This window comes from Oncorhynchus tshawytscha, linkage group LG19 (genome assembly GCF_018296145.1).
Source record: "Oncorhynchus tshawytscha isolate Ot180627B linkage group LG19, Otsh_v2.0, whole genome shotgun sequence".
Lineage (NCBI taxonomy): Eukaryota > Metazoa > Chordata > Actinopteri > Salmoniformes > Salmonidae > Oncorhynchus > Oncorhynchus tshawytscha.
This window is the reverse complement of record NC_056447.1, coordinates 48,138,811-48,158,793: the sequence shown is the minus strand read 5'-3', so window position 1 is coordinate 48,158,793 and position 19,983 is coordinate 48,138,811. Positions and strand designations below refer to the sequence as shown.

Below are 19,983 nucleotides of genomic sequence, written 5' to 3'. Positions count from 1 at the left end.
GGTGTCGAAAGCATTCCACAGGGATGCTGGCCCATGTAGACTCCAATGCTTCCCACATTTGTGTCAAGTTGGCTGGTTGTCCTTTCGGTGGTGAACCATTCTTGATACACATGGGAAACTGTTGAGTGTGAAAAACCCAGTAGCGTTGCAGTTCTTGACACAAATTGGTACACCTGGCACCTACTACCATGCCCTTTCAAAAGGAACTTGCACCTTTTTGTCTTGTCTTCACCCTCTGAATGGCACACATACACAATCCATGTCTCAATTGTCTCAAGGTTTAAACATCCTTATTTAACTCGTCTCCTTCCCTTCATCTATACTGATTGAAGTGGATTTAACAGGTGACATCAATAAGGGATCATAGCGTTCACCTAGTCAGTCTATGTCATGGAAGGAGCAGGTGTTCTTAATGTTTTGTCCACTCAGTGTCTAGCTAAAGATCTAGTGAGTGAGAGAACATATCATCAAGTATATAGCATTCAATCTAATTGAACACAATCGTAAACAAATAGGTATCTAGTAAATCAAGTCAAAAGAACATCAGTTGTTTTGTACATGTACTGTATAAAGCATGCCGATCACACTTACCACCCATCTTTTTCCTCAAAGTGGCTTACAAATGAGAAAATAGAAAGAATTTATATAGCAGATGATCAAAAGTAATCAACAAAATAATCTCTCACCATCAACACAGGCTATTATGCAAAAACAGTGTAATATTGTCATTTAAAGCTGAATTATATTATAACCACTACTGACCACTACAGGCCTAGTTGTATTTTCATTAAGCAATTGTATACAAGCTTCCAAACATGCCACTTGCCCCATAGACAAAGACATAGAATGACCAGTAATCCCATAGACAAAGACATAGAATGCCCAGTAATCCCATAGACAAAGAAGGCCCAGTAATCCCATAGACAACGACATAGAATGGCCAGAAATCCCATAGACAACGACATAGAATGGCCAGTAATCCCATAGACATAGAATGACCAGTAATGCCATAGACATAGAATGACCAGTAATGCCATAGACATAGAATGACCAGTAATCCCATAGACATAGAATGACCAGTAATCCCATAGACATAGAATGACCAGTAATCCCATAGACATAGAATGACCAGTAATCCCATAGACATAGAATGACCAGTAATCCCATAGACATAGAATGACCAGTAATCCCATAGACATAGAATGACCAGTAATCCCATAGACATAGAATGACCAGTAATCCCATAGACATAGAATGACCAGTAATCCCATAGACATAGAATGACCAGTAATCCCATAGACATAGAATGACCAGTAATCCCATAGACATAGAATGATCGGTCCAATCATGATATTTCTATGACCGGCCCTTCAAAAGACATCTACTGCAGAACAGTTGTAAGCGACACGAGTCAGCAATAAATTAAAAGCTTTTCAAAAGGTGAGTTAAATCAAAGTTATTTTACATACAGCTCTGAGGTAAATCAATCAAACAATCAATTAAATGTCTAAGTAAATTAATAATATATATTTTTAAAGCGTATTAAATGAAATGTATGATGACATGGCGTGGAATTATGCAATTGTTATGATGGTTCAAAACGATCAGTCATGCTGGCTAATGATCTCTTTATCACTTTAGATGATTCAGCACTGTCCTTCACATGTTCTCTCCAGCTCTCTTCAGATCAAACCCTACAGAGCAGAATAGCTTTGTGCCTTTTTACAAAGTACATAATTGTTCAAGCCCCTTCAAAGAAGAATAAATATAGTCATCTCTTAAATGACGTAAATGAACATTTAAAAATGAGAGAATAAAAAAAGCAAAACAGTGAGATGCGTGCAGCTGTGACCAAACACTAGCTACGGTATACTGCATACCTTTGTCCACTGTAGAGGTAGGTATTGAAAAAAAATCAGGAGTGCACAGTTACTTTTAAAAAGGTTTTCCTGATAATCAAATCACTAAACAAACACACAGAGAACAAACCACAAGCATACAACATGCATTTGATCTCTTGGAATTCTATTCTCACAGGTCCACAGGTATATGGAGGACGCTTTGCTGATTCCTACCTAGCTCCTCCAGCTCTGAGGTCATGGATTTGGAGCGCATGGCCATGGACAGGGCAGCGGGAGGAGTCCTACGTGGAGGTGTGGCCACTGCAATGACACAACACACAAAAGCACAGGTATATTCAAGGATGTGATAGAGCGGACTCTGTTCTATCTGACAGAAAATAATGTATGTTCTACATTATACATTTCTATCTGAGAGTTCTGTAATGTTACATCATCCCGTACAGGCCCCAAGTGTGAGATTTATAATAGACAGAACAGGAGTTGGGTGACTCCTTAATTGAAGAGGATGGACTCGTGGTAATGGCTGGAGTGGAATGGTATCAATGTGGTTGATGCCATTCCATTCTCTTCGTTCCAGCCATTATCATAAGCCGTCCTCCCCTCAGTAGCCTCCAGTGGTAGACAGGGATGTTTTAAAAGCAGGCAAACCTTTTTTTAAATGCCTGCAGCAACGCCGGATTGTTCATGTGACAACGTCACAAGTCTCGCAGGGTGACACCAATCAAGCAGGGTGACGCCATGCAAGCACCAAGTTCAGTAGCAATCTTACAAAATGTATTTCCCAAATATGCCCCTGACAGTGCAGTTACAGCCACTTTGAATTGGACCTGTGCTGCAGTACAGGTTAACTTTGAATGCCCCAAACTGTAAAACCACTGTCTCAACTTCAAGGCTAAAAAGCACCAGTCAATATTCTTCTAGGAGTCAGCTTCTAGCTTCCTGATACATTACAGTACAGTACAAGGATGGGCCACCACGGTTTAGAACCACCTGGATTCAAATACTATTTGAAATATTTAAAAAAAACTTTGAGCATTTGCTCTAGCCTGCCTGGAGTATGGGGTTTCATGTTTTGGGTCCATCTATTGGTCCATTAAGCCAGGCAAGCTAAATCGAGGACAGATTAAGTATTTCAAATGATTTCAAATAGTATTTGAACCCAGCTCTGGTTTGAGGACCAGCTGGGACCCTCACTGTGGATTCACCCCAACCGATCAGACATTGATCCCACTGGCCAGGTGGTGTAGGACAGAGCAGCAAGGTGAGAAACAGAGAGGATAAGAGGCTTACCTTTCTTCCTGGCCGTGTCATCAGGGTCCAGATTCCTGCTAACTGTCACTACTTTGATGATGAGCCGGTTGCCCCCGTGTCGGATCGTATTGACCACCTGTTTGTGGCCCACCTTCACAACATTTTCCTGGTTCACCTGCAAAACAGAGGACAATACACCTGGGAGTCAGTTCAACATGAATCTTCAGGACTCAATGTAACATCACAACCCTAAAATACAGCTGTAACAGAACACATTCCATCAGATGTTACATCTCTCAATAACAACTCACTATCAAGCTGATATGAACTCGGGCAAGATCAACATCACTTCAGGACTCAATGACTGGACAGAAATAGAACATTACAACCCTAAAATATAATTGTAACAAATCCTTATCCCCATGGAAACAACTCTCCATCATCAAGCTGATCTGAAATGCAGTATATCTTCATCACTCCATGACTTAACTTCAGTGTAAAACCACAACCCTTAAAATAGAAATGCAACAACCTGGCAAAACTTGGCAAAGTATTGAGGTTTGACTGAGACTGACGGTGATTATATATCTTCAGTAGTTTTTCAGTATTTCCTGCTTGGAGGTCTCTGGTGGTATTTCAACCAGGTTTTATGGACTGATTCCACAGCACAGTATTTCCTGCTAGGAGGTCTCTTGTGGTATTTCAACCAGGTTTTATGGACTGATTCCAGCACAGTATTTCCTGCTTGGAGGTCTCTGGTGGTATTTCAACCAGGTTTTATGGACTGATTCCAGCACAGTATTTCCTGCTAGGAGGTCTCTGGTGGTATTTCAACCAGGTTTTATGGACTGATTCCAGCACAGTATTTCCTGCTTGGAGGTCTCTGGTGGTATTTCAACCAGGTTTTATGGACTGATTCCAGCATAGTATTTCCTGCTAGGAGGTCTCTGGTGGTATTTCAACCAGGTTTTATGGACTAATTCCAGCACAGTATTTCCTGCTTGGAGGTCTCTGGTGGTATTTCAACCAGGTTTTATGGACTGATTCCAGCATAGTATTTCCTGCTAGGATGTCTCTGGTGGTATTTCAACCAGGTTTTATGGACTGATTCCAGCATAGTATTTCCTGCTTGGAGGTCTCTGGTGGTATTTCAACCAGGTTTTATGGACTGATTCCAGCACAGTATTTCCTGGTTTTCCTTCACAAAACTCTGATCAACTCTTAGAAAAATATCCGTGAATTATAATCCACATAATAATTCACATTTCTTGTTACTCAAATTAAGACCCTACATCTGTACACTGTGCTGCAATCTAATAAACTGTTAAATGGACTGTTCTCATTCCTGTATTTCCTGGCCAGAGGTGGTCTCTGAGGTGTTCAACCAGCCTGTATTTTCACTGTGCTGCTGTCTAATGAATCATTGTTTCCAGCCACTCAATCAGGTCCTCAAATCAGGCCCAGGTAACTTTAGCCACCGCTAGCTAAAAATGAATGGAAGAAATATGGCATGTGATCCGGTGACCAAAATCACCTGAAATCTCCCCAAATCAACTCCATATTTGGTTTGATGTTACGCAAAGATGATTTGGCCTTTTAAATAAATTCCATAGATTTGAAACTAACTGTGGCTCTAGTGAGCTGAGGTTTGTAGTGGCTGTTTAAAGAAAACCGAACCATAGATTACAATTTCTCCTGGCCCATGGACTACATTCTGGGTGATGAACGATCTAACATCATGTTGTAAAATAGTGTACTACTCCTTTACTGCCTGTCCCACTCTTGAATACAAACATAAAAAACTGCTGCTCCTAGCCATGTTTTCACTCATCCTCTTCTAATAACACAGTACAGTATGAGATCATCTTCTAATAACACAGTACAGTATGATATCATCCTCTTCTAATAATACAGTACAGTATGACATCATCCTCTTCTAATAATACAGTACAGTAGGAGATAATCCTCTAACACGGTACAGTGTGATATCATCCTCTTCTAATAATACAGTACAGTATGATATCATCCTCTTCTAATAATACAGTAGGAGATAATCATCTTAATAACACAGTACAGTATGACATCATCCTCTTCTAATAATACAGTACAGTATGACATCATCCTCTCCTAATAATACAGTACAGTATGACATTTTCTAATACAGTACAGTATGACATCATCCTCTTCTAATAATACAGTACAGTATGACATTTTCTAATAATACAGTACAGTATGACATCATCCTCTTCTAATAATACCGTACAGTAGGAGATAATCCTCTTCTAATAAAACAGTACAGTATGATACCATCCTCTTCTAATAACATACAATAACATTACAGTAGATCTGTTCTGGGTGACACAGACAAAGACAGAATCAGCATATGCTCTCGGAGCTAGAGCCAACAATCACTCTCAAAACAGGGTTCCTGTCATAAACAACTATCATATCAAACACGCTCTCCACTTTTACTCATCATAAAGGTTCTCAATCTCCATCACAAAGCTAGACAGCTAATACGGAGAGATCTGGGGGGCAGTATTACTGAGCCAAGCCTGAAGCCAGTGGAGTGTCTTCATCATTATAGGGACAGTATAGTATTGATCCAAGCCTGAAGCCAGTGGAGTGTCTTCATCATTATAGGGACAGTACTGTAATCAAACACTTCATGAGAGCCCATGAGCTCATGTTGTGCAACATTTCTATAGGCTATGCGATTGTGTGAGAAAACAGAGTGATGACGAAACAGGTGCATGATAATGGTCCATTCTAAATCAAAACTAATTTCACACATATTATTTAGTATATGTAAAGACCAGATTAAATCAAATCAAATTAGAATTTTTACATGCGCCGAATACAACAGGTGTAGAGTAAAATGCTTACAAGCTATTACCATCAATGCAGTTTAGAAAAATAAGTGTTAAGAAAGTATTTACTAAAATAAACTACAATAAACAAATAAGAAATTGCAAATAATTAAAGAGCAACAATAAAACAACAGTAGTGAGGCTATAAACAGGCGGTACTGGTACAGAACCAATGTGCAGGGGTACAGGTTAGTCAAGGTAATTGAGGTAATATGTACATGTAGGTAGAGTTAAAGTGACTATGCATAGATAATAAACAGAGAGTAGCAGCAGCCTAAAATTGGGGGTGGGGAGGTCAATGCAAATAGTCCAGGTAGCCATTTGATTAGCTGCTCAAGAGTCTTATGGCTTGGGGGTAGAAGCTTTTAAAAAGCCTGTTGGACCGAGACTTGGTGCTCCGGTACCTCTTGCCGTGTGGTAGCAGAGAGAACAGTCTATGACTAGGATGGCTGGAGTCTTTGGCAATTTGTAGGGCCATCCTCTGACACCGCCTGGTATAGAAGTCCTGGATGGCAGGAAGATTGGCCCCAGTGATGTACTGGGCCGTATGCACTACCCTCTGTAGTGCCTTGCGGTTAGAGGCCGAGCAGTTGCCATACCAGGGGATGATGCAACCTGTCAGGATGCTCTCAATGGTGCAGCTGTAGAACTTTCTGAGGATCTGAGGACCCATGCCAAATTATTTCAGCCTCCCGAGGGGGAACAGGCATTGTCGTGCCCTCTTCACAACTGTCTTGGTGTGTTTTGGACCACGATAGTTTGTTGGTGATGTGGACACCAAGGTTGTAGAAGCTCTCAACCTGCTCCACTACAGCCCAGTCGATGAGAATGGGGGTGTGCTCGGCTCTCCTTTTTCTGTAGTCCACGATCATCTCCTTTGTCTTGATCATGTTGAGGGAGAGGTTGTTATTGTCTATGACGACCGCCCTATAGGCTGTCTCATTGTTGTCGGTGATCAGGCCTACCACTGTTGTGTCATCTGCAAACTTAATGATGGTGTTGGGAGTCATGCTTGGCCATGCAGTCATTGGTGAACAGGGAGTACAGGAGGGGACTAAGCACGCACCCCTGAGGGGCCCCCGTGTTGAGGATCAGCGTGGCAGATGTGTTGCTACCTGCCGTGATTCCACCTGTCACCAGAGGGCAGCAGAGACAATGATACTCAGGTGTGTCCTATTACTCATTATGATTTCCCTGTTAATAGAGGTGTGTTTTCTGGTTACTTTTGCAGAAGCTTGAATTGTTTACCTTGTGCTTTTGTTTCCTGATCCTGTGATCCTGTGGCTACTGTTTATCAGTAAAGTATTTATGTTTATCCTTAACTACCGATTCCTCGTCTGGTCTCGTCTCTGCACCTGAGTCCAACATCACCACGTCACAGTTACCTACCCTTACCACATGGGGGCGGCCCCCGTCAGGTAGTCCATGATCGAGTTGCAATGGGAGGTGTTTAGTCCCAGGGCCCTTAGCTTAGTGAATAGTCTGATGGGTGACAATATTAGCCTATCACTTGTGAATTATATATTTTCACTTGTGAATGATGCCTAGCTTGTGTGTAGGCAGGCATGAAACAGAGCATGCCTATTATTTGCGACTTCTTCAAATCATAGTTCCACACCTCATGTAGCCTAGCCCATGGGCCTATGTGTTTTGATAAGGTTCGGACATGTATCACAACTAAACTGGCCAAATAACTTCTTAAAATTAAGCACAATAATCCACTTTACAACTGGTGTAGAGCCTAACATGCATACTGTACATAGGCAGCGTGTGAGCTTGATTTCCCCCATAAATATGCACCTCTATAATAAAGCGTTACATGCATAATTACATTTGGGGTCTTTTACACTAATTGATTGCATTTTGGAACACTCGTGCTTATAGCCTACTGTCGTGTGTGCATTGTTGCGCTTATTATGTGAAGAAATACAAATATTTTATCAACATTTTAAGCTAAACGTTCTCATCGGGTTCATCAGCCTCATTGCTTTTAAAACTTTTTTGATGTGAGTGGTTGTATTAATTTGGGATCTATCGCATCCCACAACTGTCCCAGACTATGTTTGGAATATTTATTTCTCACACAGAAGGAAATGTTGACCAATAGAATAGTTCAACTTTAGTACTACGAGGTTAGTAGATTGCCATAGGCTCGTGCATTTGCTGTTCGTTAGGCTTACTTATCTTGTTGGCTGACAAAAGTCAATGTGGACAGTTTTTCTATCTTCAATATGCGCTTCAGAATTCAATAAGGAGGAAGTGCGCAGTCGCGTCCTCTGTGTCGGTCTTCATTTGTAGCCTTAGATGCCTGTGAGAAGAACCCGATCACGTGATGGCCAATGGCTAATTTGAATTGAGATATCTATAGCCATGTGAGTGAGAGGTGCTTCGGAGCACACAGCCGGGAGAAGGGAATTATTAGTCACACCCTGATCTGTTTCACCCGTTTTCGTGATCGTCTCCACCCCCCTCTAGGTGTCACCCATCTTCCCCATTATTCCTGTGTATTTATACCAGTGTTCTCTGTCTGTTGCCAGTTTTTGTTGTTCGTAAAACCTACCAGGGTTTGTTTCCCTGATCCTGTCTGTATTCCTGCTCCTGTTTTCTAGTCCTTCCTGGTTTTGACCGTTCTGCCTGCCCTGACCCTGAGACTGCCTGCCGTTCTGGACCCGTTTCACCCTTTCTGGATTCCTGACCCCTGCTTGCCTTGACCTGTCATTCACCTGCCCCTGTGGGTGTGATAAACTCATGTTACTTCTACAATGTCTGCATCTGGGTCTTACCTAAACGTGATATTATCATATTCAGCCCAAGGGCACAATGGCCACTGACTGGAAAAGGTCTGGATTTTTTTTTAGGGGGCACTCGGAGGATGCTGCTGGAAAATTTGAGGCATTATCAAGTGCTCGTCAAATTGTAATTGAGAGACTGATGAGGTGTGTGCAGCCTGTGCAAGAAGCAAATCAGAGCTCATGCAACTTTTTTCTAATTATCATGCAGCTTTATAATGTATAATTAATTTAACATATAGCCCAATGTTTGTATCACAACTAAAGTTGCAAAACAACTAAATGAAGCATTAAGCATAAATTAAGCATATAGGTGGACCAGTTTATTTGCCAACCGTTTAACACGGAATAGCATACTCCCTCAGAAATTGTTAGCTGAATAAAGTAGAAAGGATATTTTCTCCTATGTTCAATTGTAATCTTCACACTATAAACTCCTAAAACATATGGAAGAAGGTACTCTGTTCAGATTAGACTAAAATTGAGCTTTTGGGCCATCAAGGAAAACGTTATGTCTGGTGCAAACCCAACACCTGCCATCACCCCGAGAACAACACCATTCTGGCCATCATGCTGTGGGGAATCTTTTCCATCGGCAGGGACTGATCAAAATTGAAGGAATGATGGATGGCGCTAAATACAGGGAAATTCTTCCAGAGAATTGAGAGGACAATCCGAAAAATTCTTGAGGGAAACCTGTTTCAGTCTTCAAGAGATTTGAGACTGGGACGGAGGTTCACCTTCCAGCAGGACAATGACCCTAAGCATACTGCTAAAGCAACACTCAAGTGGTTTAAGGGGAAACATGTAAATGTCTTGGAATGGCCTAGTCAAAGCCCAGACCTCAATCCAATTGAGAATCTGTGGTATGACTTAAAGATTGCTGTACACCAGCGGAACCCATACAACTTGAAGGAGCTGGAGCAGTATTGCCTTGAAGAATGGGTAAAAAGCTAAGTTTATAGAGACATACCCCAACAGAATTGCAGCTGTAATTGCTGCAAAAGGTAGCTCTACAAAGTATTGAACTTGGGTGGGTGAATAGTTATGCACGCTCAAGTTCTGTTCTTTTGTCTTGTTTCACTATAAAAAATATTTTGCTTAATTCAAAGTGGTAGGCTTGTGGTGTAAATCAAATGATACAAACCCCCCTCCAAAAAAATCCATTTTAGTTCCAGGTTGTAAGGCAACAAAATAGGAAAAAATGCCAAGGGGAGTGAATACTTTCGCAAGCCACTGTAACGAGGTCTCGGGACTGGAGGGGGCGTGACGAGATCCCCTGTCAACCCCCCAAACAGGAAATCTCACCCGTGTCTTTTAATCTGGTTAATTAATCTAGTTACATTTGGACAACAGAGAGTCTGAGACAGAGAGGCCACTAGCCCCACACACACCCGCACCAACACACATACGCAAAAAAAACATGGGGGAGGGGAACCAGATGTTTAATTTAACAAAATAACATTTCTCACAAAATCAGATCCCAAAATCGGCTTACTGTAATGCTTTATACTGAATGACCCTGCATGCACGGCTTACACACACACACACACACACACACACACACACATTAATTAAGGGAAGAGTGTTGCTCTGTGGTCTATATCCCAATGCGTCATTAAAGCCTGATGAAATTAATGACTTTGTCCCTGATCAGTCAACATGGACTCTACAATACACAGAATGGATTAGAAGATGCTGAGCCCTCCATTTGACTCCTCTTATCTGTTCACTAAGGGTTGCTTTTGTCTTTAGCTGTGTCCCAAGAAAATATTGACACCCTGGATAAATATGAGCAAATATTACTGCTTAAAATAAATCATTCAAATACTGAGCTACACTACATGGCCAAAAGTATGTGGAAACCTGCTCGTCAAACATCTCAATCCAAAATCATGGGTATTAATATGGAGTTGGTCCCGCCTTTGCTGCTAGATGTTGAAATATTGCTGCATGGACTTGCTTCCATTCAGTCACAACAGCATTAGTGAGGTTAGCACTGATTTTGGGCGATTAGGCCTGACTCGCAGTTGGCGTTCCAATTCATCCCAAAGGTGTTCAATAGGGTTGAGGTCAGGGCTCTGTGCAGGCCAGTCAAGTTCCGCACCAAAATCGACAACCATTTCTGTATGGACCTCGCTTTGTGCACGGGGCATTGTCATGTTGAAACAGGAAAGGGCCTTCCCAAACTGTTGTCACAAAGTTGGAAGCACAGAATAGTCTGTATGCTGTAGCGTGACAATTTCCCTTCACTGGAACTAACGGACAAAGCCCAAACCATGAAAAACAGCCCCAGTCCATTATTCCTCCTCCACCAAACTTTTCAGTTGGTACTGTTCATTTGAGCAGTTAACATTCTCCTGGCATCCGCCAAACCCAGATTCGTCCGTCTGACTGCCAGATGGTGAAGTGTCATTCATCACTTCAGAGAACGTGTGTCCACTGCTCCAGAGTCCAATGGTGGCGAGTTTTATACCACTCCAAGCGGCACTTGGCATTGTGCATGGTGAACTTAGGCTTGTGTGTATCTGCTCGGCCATGGAAAAACATTTCATGAAGCTCCCGACAAACAGTAATTGTGCTGACATTGCTTCCAAGGACCGACAATTGTTTGATGATTTTCAGCGGTCCCGTTCTGTGAGCTTGTGTGGCATACCACTTCCCGGCTGAGCCGTTGTTGCTCATGGATGTTTTCATTTCACAATACCAGCACTTACAGTTGACCGGGGCAGCTCTAGCAGGGCAGAAATTTGATTAACTGAATTGTTGGAAAGGTGGCATCCTATGACGGAATGTCACAGAGCTCTTCAGTAAGGCTATTCTACTGCAAAGGTTTTGTCTATGGAGATTGCATGGCTGTGTGTTCAATTTTATACACCAGTCAGCAACGGGTGTGGCTGAAATTGCAGTGTATAATGTATGCTCATAGAATTGCTCAGAGAAAGAGATTTTGTTTAACAAGTTATATATATATTTTTCTTGGTAGGTAGGGGTAAAGGTTGTTGTTACCCCTGTTTTCAATGCCTTTCAATACCTCAGCTTGTGAGGACAACCACACTGAGCGTTTTTCTAAAATGTTTGATGGATCTTAGACCATTCCTCCATACAGAATCCTTCCAGATCCTTGATATGCTTTGTCTGCGCTTATGGACGGCCCTCTTCAGTTCAAAGCACAGGTTTTCAATGGCTTTCAAATCCGGAGACTGAGATGGCCATTGCAAAATGTTGATATTATTAACTATTTCCCTTTGGATTTGTATATGTGCTTGGGGTTGTTGTCTTGCTGGCAAGTTTGTCTCCTGGCAACCAGGTTTTTGGCTAAAATATCCTGGTACTGGGTCATGATGCCTTTGACCTTAACAAGGACCAGTGGAAGCAAAATAGCCCCATAACATCAAAGATACACCACCATATTTTATAGCAGATCCAGTGCCTTAGAAAGTATTCACCCCCTTGGTGTTTTCCTATTTTGTTGCATTAAAACCTGTAACTTAAATGGATTTTTATTTGGATTTCATGTAATGGACATGCACAAAATAGTTCAAATTGGTGAAGTGAAATTTAAAAAATAACTTGTTTTAAATAAAAAAATGGAAAAGTGGTATGTGCATATGTATTCACCCCTTTTGCTATGAAGCCCCTAACTAAGATCTGGTGCAACCAATTACCTTCAGAAGTCACATAATTAGTTAAATAAAGTACACCTGTGTGCAATCTAAGTGTCACATGACCTCAGTATATATTCACACCTCTTCTGAAAGGCCCAAGAGTCTGCAAAACCACTAAGTAGCACTATGAAGACAAAGGAGCTCTACAAACAGGTCAGGGACAAAGTTGTGGAGAAGTACAGATCAGGGTTGGGTTGGGTTATTAAAAAATATCAGACGCTTTGAACATCCCACGGAGCACCAATAAATCCATTATTAAAAATGGAAAGAATGTGGGACCACAACAAACCTGCCAAGACAGGGCCGCCCACCAAAACTCACGGACCAGGCAAGGAGGGCATTATTCGGAGGGGCAACAAGGAGAACCCTGAAGGAGCTGCAAAGCTCCACAGCGGAGATTGGAATATCTGTCCATAGGACCACTTTAAGCCGTACACTCCACAGAGCTGGGCTTTATGGAAGAGTGGCCAGAAAAAAATAAGCAAACACGTTTGGTGTTCACCAAAAGGCATGTGGGAGAATTTTCAAACATATAGAAGAAGGTACTCTGGTCAGATGAGACTAAAATTGAGCTTTTTGGCCATCAAGGAAAACGTTATGTCTGGCACAAACCCACACCTCACATCACCCCGAAAATTCCATCCCCACAGTGAAGCATGGTGGTGGCAGCATCATGCTGTGGGATGTTTATCCATCGGCAGGGACTGGGAAACTGGTCACAATTGAATGAATGATGGATGAGCTAAATACAGGTACATTCTTGAGGGAAACCTGTTTCAGTCTTCCAGAGATCTGAGACTGGGATGGAGGTTCACCTTCCAGCAGAACAATGACCCTAAGCATATTGCTAAAGCAACACACGAGTGGTTCAAGGGGAAACATTTAAATGTATTGGAATGGCCTAGTCAAAGCCCAGACCTCAATCCAAATGAGAATTAAAGATTGCTGTTTATCAGCGAAACCCATCCAACTTGAAGGAGCTGGAGCAGTTTTGCCTTGAAGAATGGGCAAAAATCCCAGTGGCTAGATGTGCCAAGCTTATAGAGACATACCCTAAAATACTTGCAGCTGTAATTGCTGCAAAGGGAGGCTCTACAAAATATAGATTTTTGGGGTGTGAATAGTTATACGTGCTTTAGTTTTGTTTTTTTGACTTCTTTCTTATTTTTCACAATAAAAAACATTTTGCAACTTCAAAGTGGTAGGCATGTTGTGTAAATCAAATCCCAAAAATCTATTTTAATTCCAGGTTGTAAGGCAACAAAATAGGAAAAATGCCAAGGGGGTGAATACTTTCGCAAGCCACTGTGTGGGGTTCTTTTTGTGCCAAAGCACTGCTTTTGCCTGGGACCGGATTACCGAACATTGTTTTTGGAGATCGGGGGGCATATGATAACAAAATGGGAATATTATCTCAGCCTCATGGCAAAATGTGTAGAATAGCAGGAAATTAGCTTTAAAACTGTGAAATCTTCTCAGCCTCATGGAAAAATGTGAACAAAGGCATGAGATGAGCATTAGAACAGCACTATTTTTACCCTGCCCCATGGCAAAAAGACAATCATTTTGATATAATGACGGTATGTGTCTGTATGTGTGTGTGTGTCAAATAAATAAAATAGTTATTGGTCACATACACGTGTTTAACGATGTTATTGCGGGTGTAGCGAAATGCTTGTGCTTCTAGTTCCGACAGTGCAGCAATATCTAACGAGTAATCTAACAATTCCCCAACAAATACCTAATACACACAAGTCTAGGTAAAGAAATGGAATTAAGAATATATAAATATATGGATGAGCAATGTCAGAGCGGCATAGACTAAGATACAATAGATGGTATAGAATACAGTACACACACGAGTGTGTGTATACAGTGCAGTCGGAAAGTATTCAGACCCCTTGACTTTTGCCACATTTTGATATGTTACAGCCTTATTCTAAAATGGATTAAATGAAATGTTTTCCTCAATCTACACACAATACGCCATAATAAAACAAATGTACAAAAAAAAAGAAATACCTTATTTACAAAAGTATTCAGACCCTTTACTATGAGACTTGAAATTGAGCTCAGGTGCATCCTGTTTCCATTGACCATCCTTGATGTTTCTACAACTTGGAGTCCACCATGGTAAATTATATTGATTGGACATGATTTGGAAAGCCGCACACCTGTCTATATAATGTCCCACAGTTGACAGTGCATGTCAGAGCAAAAATCAAGCCATGAGTTCGAAAGAATTGTCTGTGGAGCTCCGAGACAGGATTGTGTCGAGGCACAGATCTGGGGAAGCGTAACAAAAAATGTCTGCAGCATTGAAAGTCCCCAAGAACACAATGGCCTCCATCATTCCTAAATAGAAGAAGTTCGGAACCACCTAGACTCATCCTAGAGCCGTCAGCCCGGCCAAACTGAGCAATCGGGGGAGAACGGCCTTGATCAGTGAGGTGACCAAGAACCCGATGGTCATACTCCAGAGTTCCTCTATGGAGATGGAAGAACCTTCCAGAAGGACAACCATCGCTGCAGCATTCCACCAATCAGGCCTTTATTGTAGAGTGGCCAGACGGAAGCAACTCATCAGTAAAAGGCACATGACAGCCCACTTGGAGTTTGTCAAAAGGCATCTAAAGGACTCTCAGACCATGAGAAACAAGATTCTCTGTTCTGATTAAACCAAGATTGAACTCTTTGGCCTGAATGCCAAGAGTCACATCTGGAGGAAACCTGGCACCATTCCTACGGTGAAGCATGGTGATGGCAGCATCATGCTGTGGGGATGTTTTTCAGCGGCAGGGACTGGGAGACTAATCAGGAGCAAGGCAAAGATGAACGGAGTAAAGTACAGAGAGATCCTTGATGAAAACCTGCTCCAGAGCGCTCAGGACCTCAGACTGGGGCGAAGGTTCACCTTCCAACAGGATAACGACCCTAAGCACACAGCCCAAGACAACACAGGAGTGGCTTCGGGACAAGTCTCAGAATGTCCTTGAGTGGCCCAGCCAGAGGATGGACTTGAACCCGATCTAACATTTCTGGAGACCTGAAAATAGTTGTGCAGGGACGCTCCCCATCCTATCTGACAGAGCTTAAGAGGATCTGCAGAGAAGAATGGGAGAAACTCCCCACATACAGGTGTGCCAATCTTGTAGCATCATACTCAAGAAGAATTGAGGCTGTAATCGCTACCAAAGGTGCTTTTAACAAAGTAAAAGTGTCAGGATACTTATGTAAATGTGATATTTCCGTTTTTTATACATTTGCACCAATTTAAAAAATATGTTTTTGCTTTACCATTGTGGGGTATTCTATGTAGATTTAATCCATTTTAGAATAAGGCAGTAATGTAACAAAATGTGGAAAAACTCCAGGTGTCTGAAAACTATGCACTTCATGTGTGTGATGAAAAGGATGGGGGGGGCAGTATTTTCTGCTCATGTATTCTCATTTCGATGCCAAATCCACCACTAGTGTGCGTGGCCAAAAAACTCTATTTTAATGTTATCCAACAGATGTAAATGCCTGGAGTTTGCTAAATGGCATTGCCACTTGGATTGGAACCTGACAATAGAGCTCTTTGGCCATTATTATTATTTGACCATGCTGGTCATTTATGAACATTTGAACATCTTGGTCAAGGTCTGTTATAATCTCCACCCGGCACAGCCAGAAGAGGACTGGCCACCCCTCATAGCCTGGTTCCTCTCTAGGTTTCTTCCTAGGTTTTGGCCTTTCTAGGGAGGTTTTCCTAGCCACCGTGCTTCTACACCTGCATTTCCTGCTGTTTGGGGTTTTAGGCTGGGTTTCTGTACAGCACTTTGATGTAAGAAGGGCTATATAAATCAATTTGATTAGATTAACACTGGTGGTGGCAGGGCATCGGACTGAGAATGCATGAGCAGAAAATAACTCCACACCAACTGTAAAATATGGTGGTGGATCTTTGATGTTATGGGGTTTTCAGCTTCCACTGGTCCTTGGCAATGGCATCATGACCCAGTACCAGGATAGTTTAGCCAAAAACCTGGTTGCCTCTTTGAGGAGACTGAAACTTGCCCGCAAGTGGATTTTCCAGCAAGACAATAACCCCAAGCACATCTACAAATCCAAAGGGAAATAGTTCAAATGGGCCACAATATCAACATTTTGAAATGGCCATCTCATTCTCTGCATTTAATACCCAATTTTGACCCATACATTAAAAAAAAAACATTTTTATTACTTGTTAAACAAAATCGCTTTCTCTGAGGAATTGTATAATAAAATAATATAATTTCCCTCCAAAATTTGAGCGTACAATGTAGCTCAGTATTTTAATTATTTATTTTATACAGTCATTTTTGCTCATCTTCATCAGGGATGTCAATCATTTCGGATCCCACTGTAAAAAGTACTCCAGAGCGACGCACCAGTCAAAAGGCACTGCATGTCAGTGCTTGAGGCCTCACTACAGACACCCTGGTTTGAATCCAGGCTGTATCACAACCGGCCGTGATTGGGAGTTCCATAGGGCGGCGCACAATTGGCTCAGCGTTGTCGAGGTTTGGCCGGTGTAGGCAGTCATTGTAAATAATAATTTGTTCTTAGAACTGACTTGCAGGGCCTCCCGGGTGGCGCTGTACTGCAGCGCTAGCTGCGCCACCAGAGACTCTGGGTTCGCGCCCAGGCTCTGTCGTAACATTCATGAAAATACAAGTGTTTCGAAAGCCTAGAATTTTGCTAATCCAACTGTATTGTCAGATTGTCAGGATTTACTGTGAAAGAATATCCCATAAAAACAACTATTTAAACCAGCACAGGTGTAACAAAATCAAAAACTGCAATAAAATAAATAGTTTACCTTTGAGGTTCTTCCTCTGTTTGCAATCCCAATGCTCATTGTTACACAATGAGTATTTTGTTTGATAAAATGTTTGATAAAAATCCATTTTTATAGCCCAACACAAAATATTTTGTGAATCGCTTGTGTCGTGAATTCCGTCTCATTCCATTTTCGACGACACATTTGATGTAAACTAAACGTGACTTTTCCAGTCATGTTTGGTTTCATTGCAATCAACTGGTTTGTTTGTAACACAACAACCAAACGTGATGGGTCATTTTGCGGGACGTATCGCCTGAAAGAAACCGATTTCAAGTAATGACATCATTGTGCACCAATGATATGACCGCTGTTTCGTTGATTGACTGTATTTTAACCCAATGACCACTGATCGTCTTGAAATCTAGCTGGGTAATGTTTATGTGTTGGAAGACCAACCCATGTAGTAAACTCTGGCGTAGAGAGGTTCATTCGCCATTGAAGATTCATACTGGAAGTTACGCACAGCGTTGTTTTGGTAAAGCGCATCTTCAGCTGTTTATATGTCAATCAGTATGGCGACTAAGTCAGGGAAAGCTAAATCTAAGTCTAGATATACACACAATTTTCGAAGAAATTGATCGGGAATGTGAGACAGAGATTGTTGGAGGACGATTCATTTAGCGATTCCCAAATGGAGGAATATTTTTTGAACGGAGAGGACATCGTTTTGGACTGGTAAGTTTTTCTCATGCCAATGCCGTTGTTTGAAATTAATAATATAAAATATTATTTGTGATATTAAATAGCCTATTTGTGGCTGTTGAGGGGAGGGCAGGCCCACAACAATGGCCAAAGTGAAATGGAGACAGTAGATACAGCTGGTCTGTCATAATATAATAGAGACAGTAGATCTAGCAGGTCTATAATAATATATTCAACCTTATGTTCCCTGTATTCTCTCTCTCTATATATATATCTGTTTATTATACCTGTTGATACAGGGCTCATATGTGAAACTATTCTAACTGAACATTTTCTTTCACAGTGACACTGACTCCGAATGGGGGCCCCCAGTGCCAAGGTGTCCATCCCCCACTGAAGCTGGTTCATCCAGCTCCTGCCACAAGTGGTGTTCATCTGCCCAAATGTATTTCTGCAGGCATGGATGTGCCTCAGGGCCAAAAGGGCACAGCATGGAGGCGTCGCTGTGTTCTTTGCAAAATGAAGTCCCCCATCACCTGCACCACATGCTTGGTGACCCTCTGCTTTACAGCAGACAGAGACCGATTTGGCACCTGGCATCAGCAGCACAATATTGTGTAGAGGACTGAGGGTCTTCCAAATATTGAAAGTGATATTTTGTAAATGTACTGCATTTATTTTTTTTTCATGTTTATTCTCCATTTTTTTGGGGGGTGTGTTAGAATACCATTTTGGTATTTTGTATATACACTGCTCAAAACAATTAAGGGAACACGTAAACAAAACAAAGTTAACTCCAAGTCAATCACACTTCTGTGAAATCAAACTGTCCACTTAGGAAGCAACACTGATTGACAATAAATTTCAAATGCTGTTGTGCAAATGGAATAGACAACAGGTGGAAATTATAGGCAATTAGCAAGACACCCCCAATAAAGGAGTGGTTCTGCAGGTGGGGACCACAGACCACTTCTCGGTTCCTATGCTTCCTGGCTGATGTTTTGGTCACTTTTGAATGCTGGCAGCAGCAGGACCGCTACCTCCGCCTTTGTGCAAGGAGGAGCACTGCCAGAGCTCTGCAAAATGACCTCCAGCAGGCCACAAATGTGCATGTGTCTGCTCAAACGGTCAGAAACAGACTCCATGAGGGTGGTATGAGGGCCCGACGTCCACAGGTGGGGGTTGTGCTTACAGCCCAACACCGTGCAGGACGTTTGGCATTTGCCAGAGAACACCAAGATTGGCAAATTCGCCACTGGCGCCCTGTGCTCTACACAGATGAAAGACGTGACAGTCTGGAGACGCCGTGGAGAACGTTCTGCTCCCTGCAACATCCTCCAGCATGACCGGTTTGGCGGTGGGTCAGTCATGGTGTGGGGTGGCATTTCTTTGGGGGTCCGCACAGCCCTCCATGTGCTCGCCAGAGGTAGCCTGACTGCCATTAGGTACCAAGATGAGATCCTCAGGCCCCTTGTGAGACCATATGCTGGTGCGGTTGGCCCTGGGTTCCTCCTAATGCAAGCCAATGCTAGAACTCATGTGGCTGGAGTGTGTCAGCAGTTCCTGCAAGAGGAAGGCATTGATGCTATGGACTGGACCACCCGTTCCCCAGACCGGAATCCAATTGAGCACATCTGGGACATCATGTCTCGCTCCATCCACCAACGCCACGTTGCACCACAGACTGTCCAGGAGTTGGCGGATGCTTTAGTCCAGGTCTGGGAGGAGATCCCTCAGGAGACCATCTGCCACCTCATCAGGAGCATGCCCAGGCGTTGTAGAGAGGTCATACAGGCACGTGGAGGCCACAGACACACTACGGAGCCTCATTTTGACTTGTTTTAAGGACATTACATCAAAGTTGGATCATCCTGTAGTGTGGTTTTCCACTAATTTTGTTTGACTCCAAATCCAGACCTCCATGGGTTGTTAAATTTGATTTCCATTGATAATGTGTGTGATTTTGTTGTCAGCACATTCAACTATGTAAAGAAAAAAGTATTTAATAAGAATATTTCATTCATTCAGATCTAG

General features: G+C 42.2%; 1 protein-coding gene across 1 annotated transcript in view; it reads right to left on the bottom strand.

Moving 5' to 3' along the window:
- Positions 1 to 19,983, bottom strand: part of LOC112219029 (SH3 and multiple ankyrin repeat domains protein 2-like) — a 152,462-nt gene that overhangs the window by 10,764 nt on the left and 121,715 nt on the right. Inside the window, exons 16-17 of the mRNA XM_042301773.1 lie at positions 3,153 to 3,288; positions 2,076 to 2,162 (exon numbers count right to left, since the gene is read on the bottom strand). Coding sequence (XP_042157707.1) covers positions 2,076 to 2,162; positions 3,153 to 3,288 — 223 coding nt within the window. The remainder of the gene's footprint in view (positions 1 to 2,075; positions 2,163 to 3,152; positions 3,289 to 19,983) is intronic.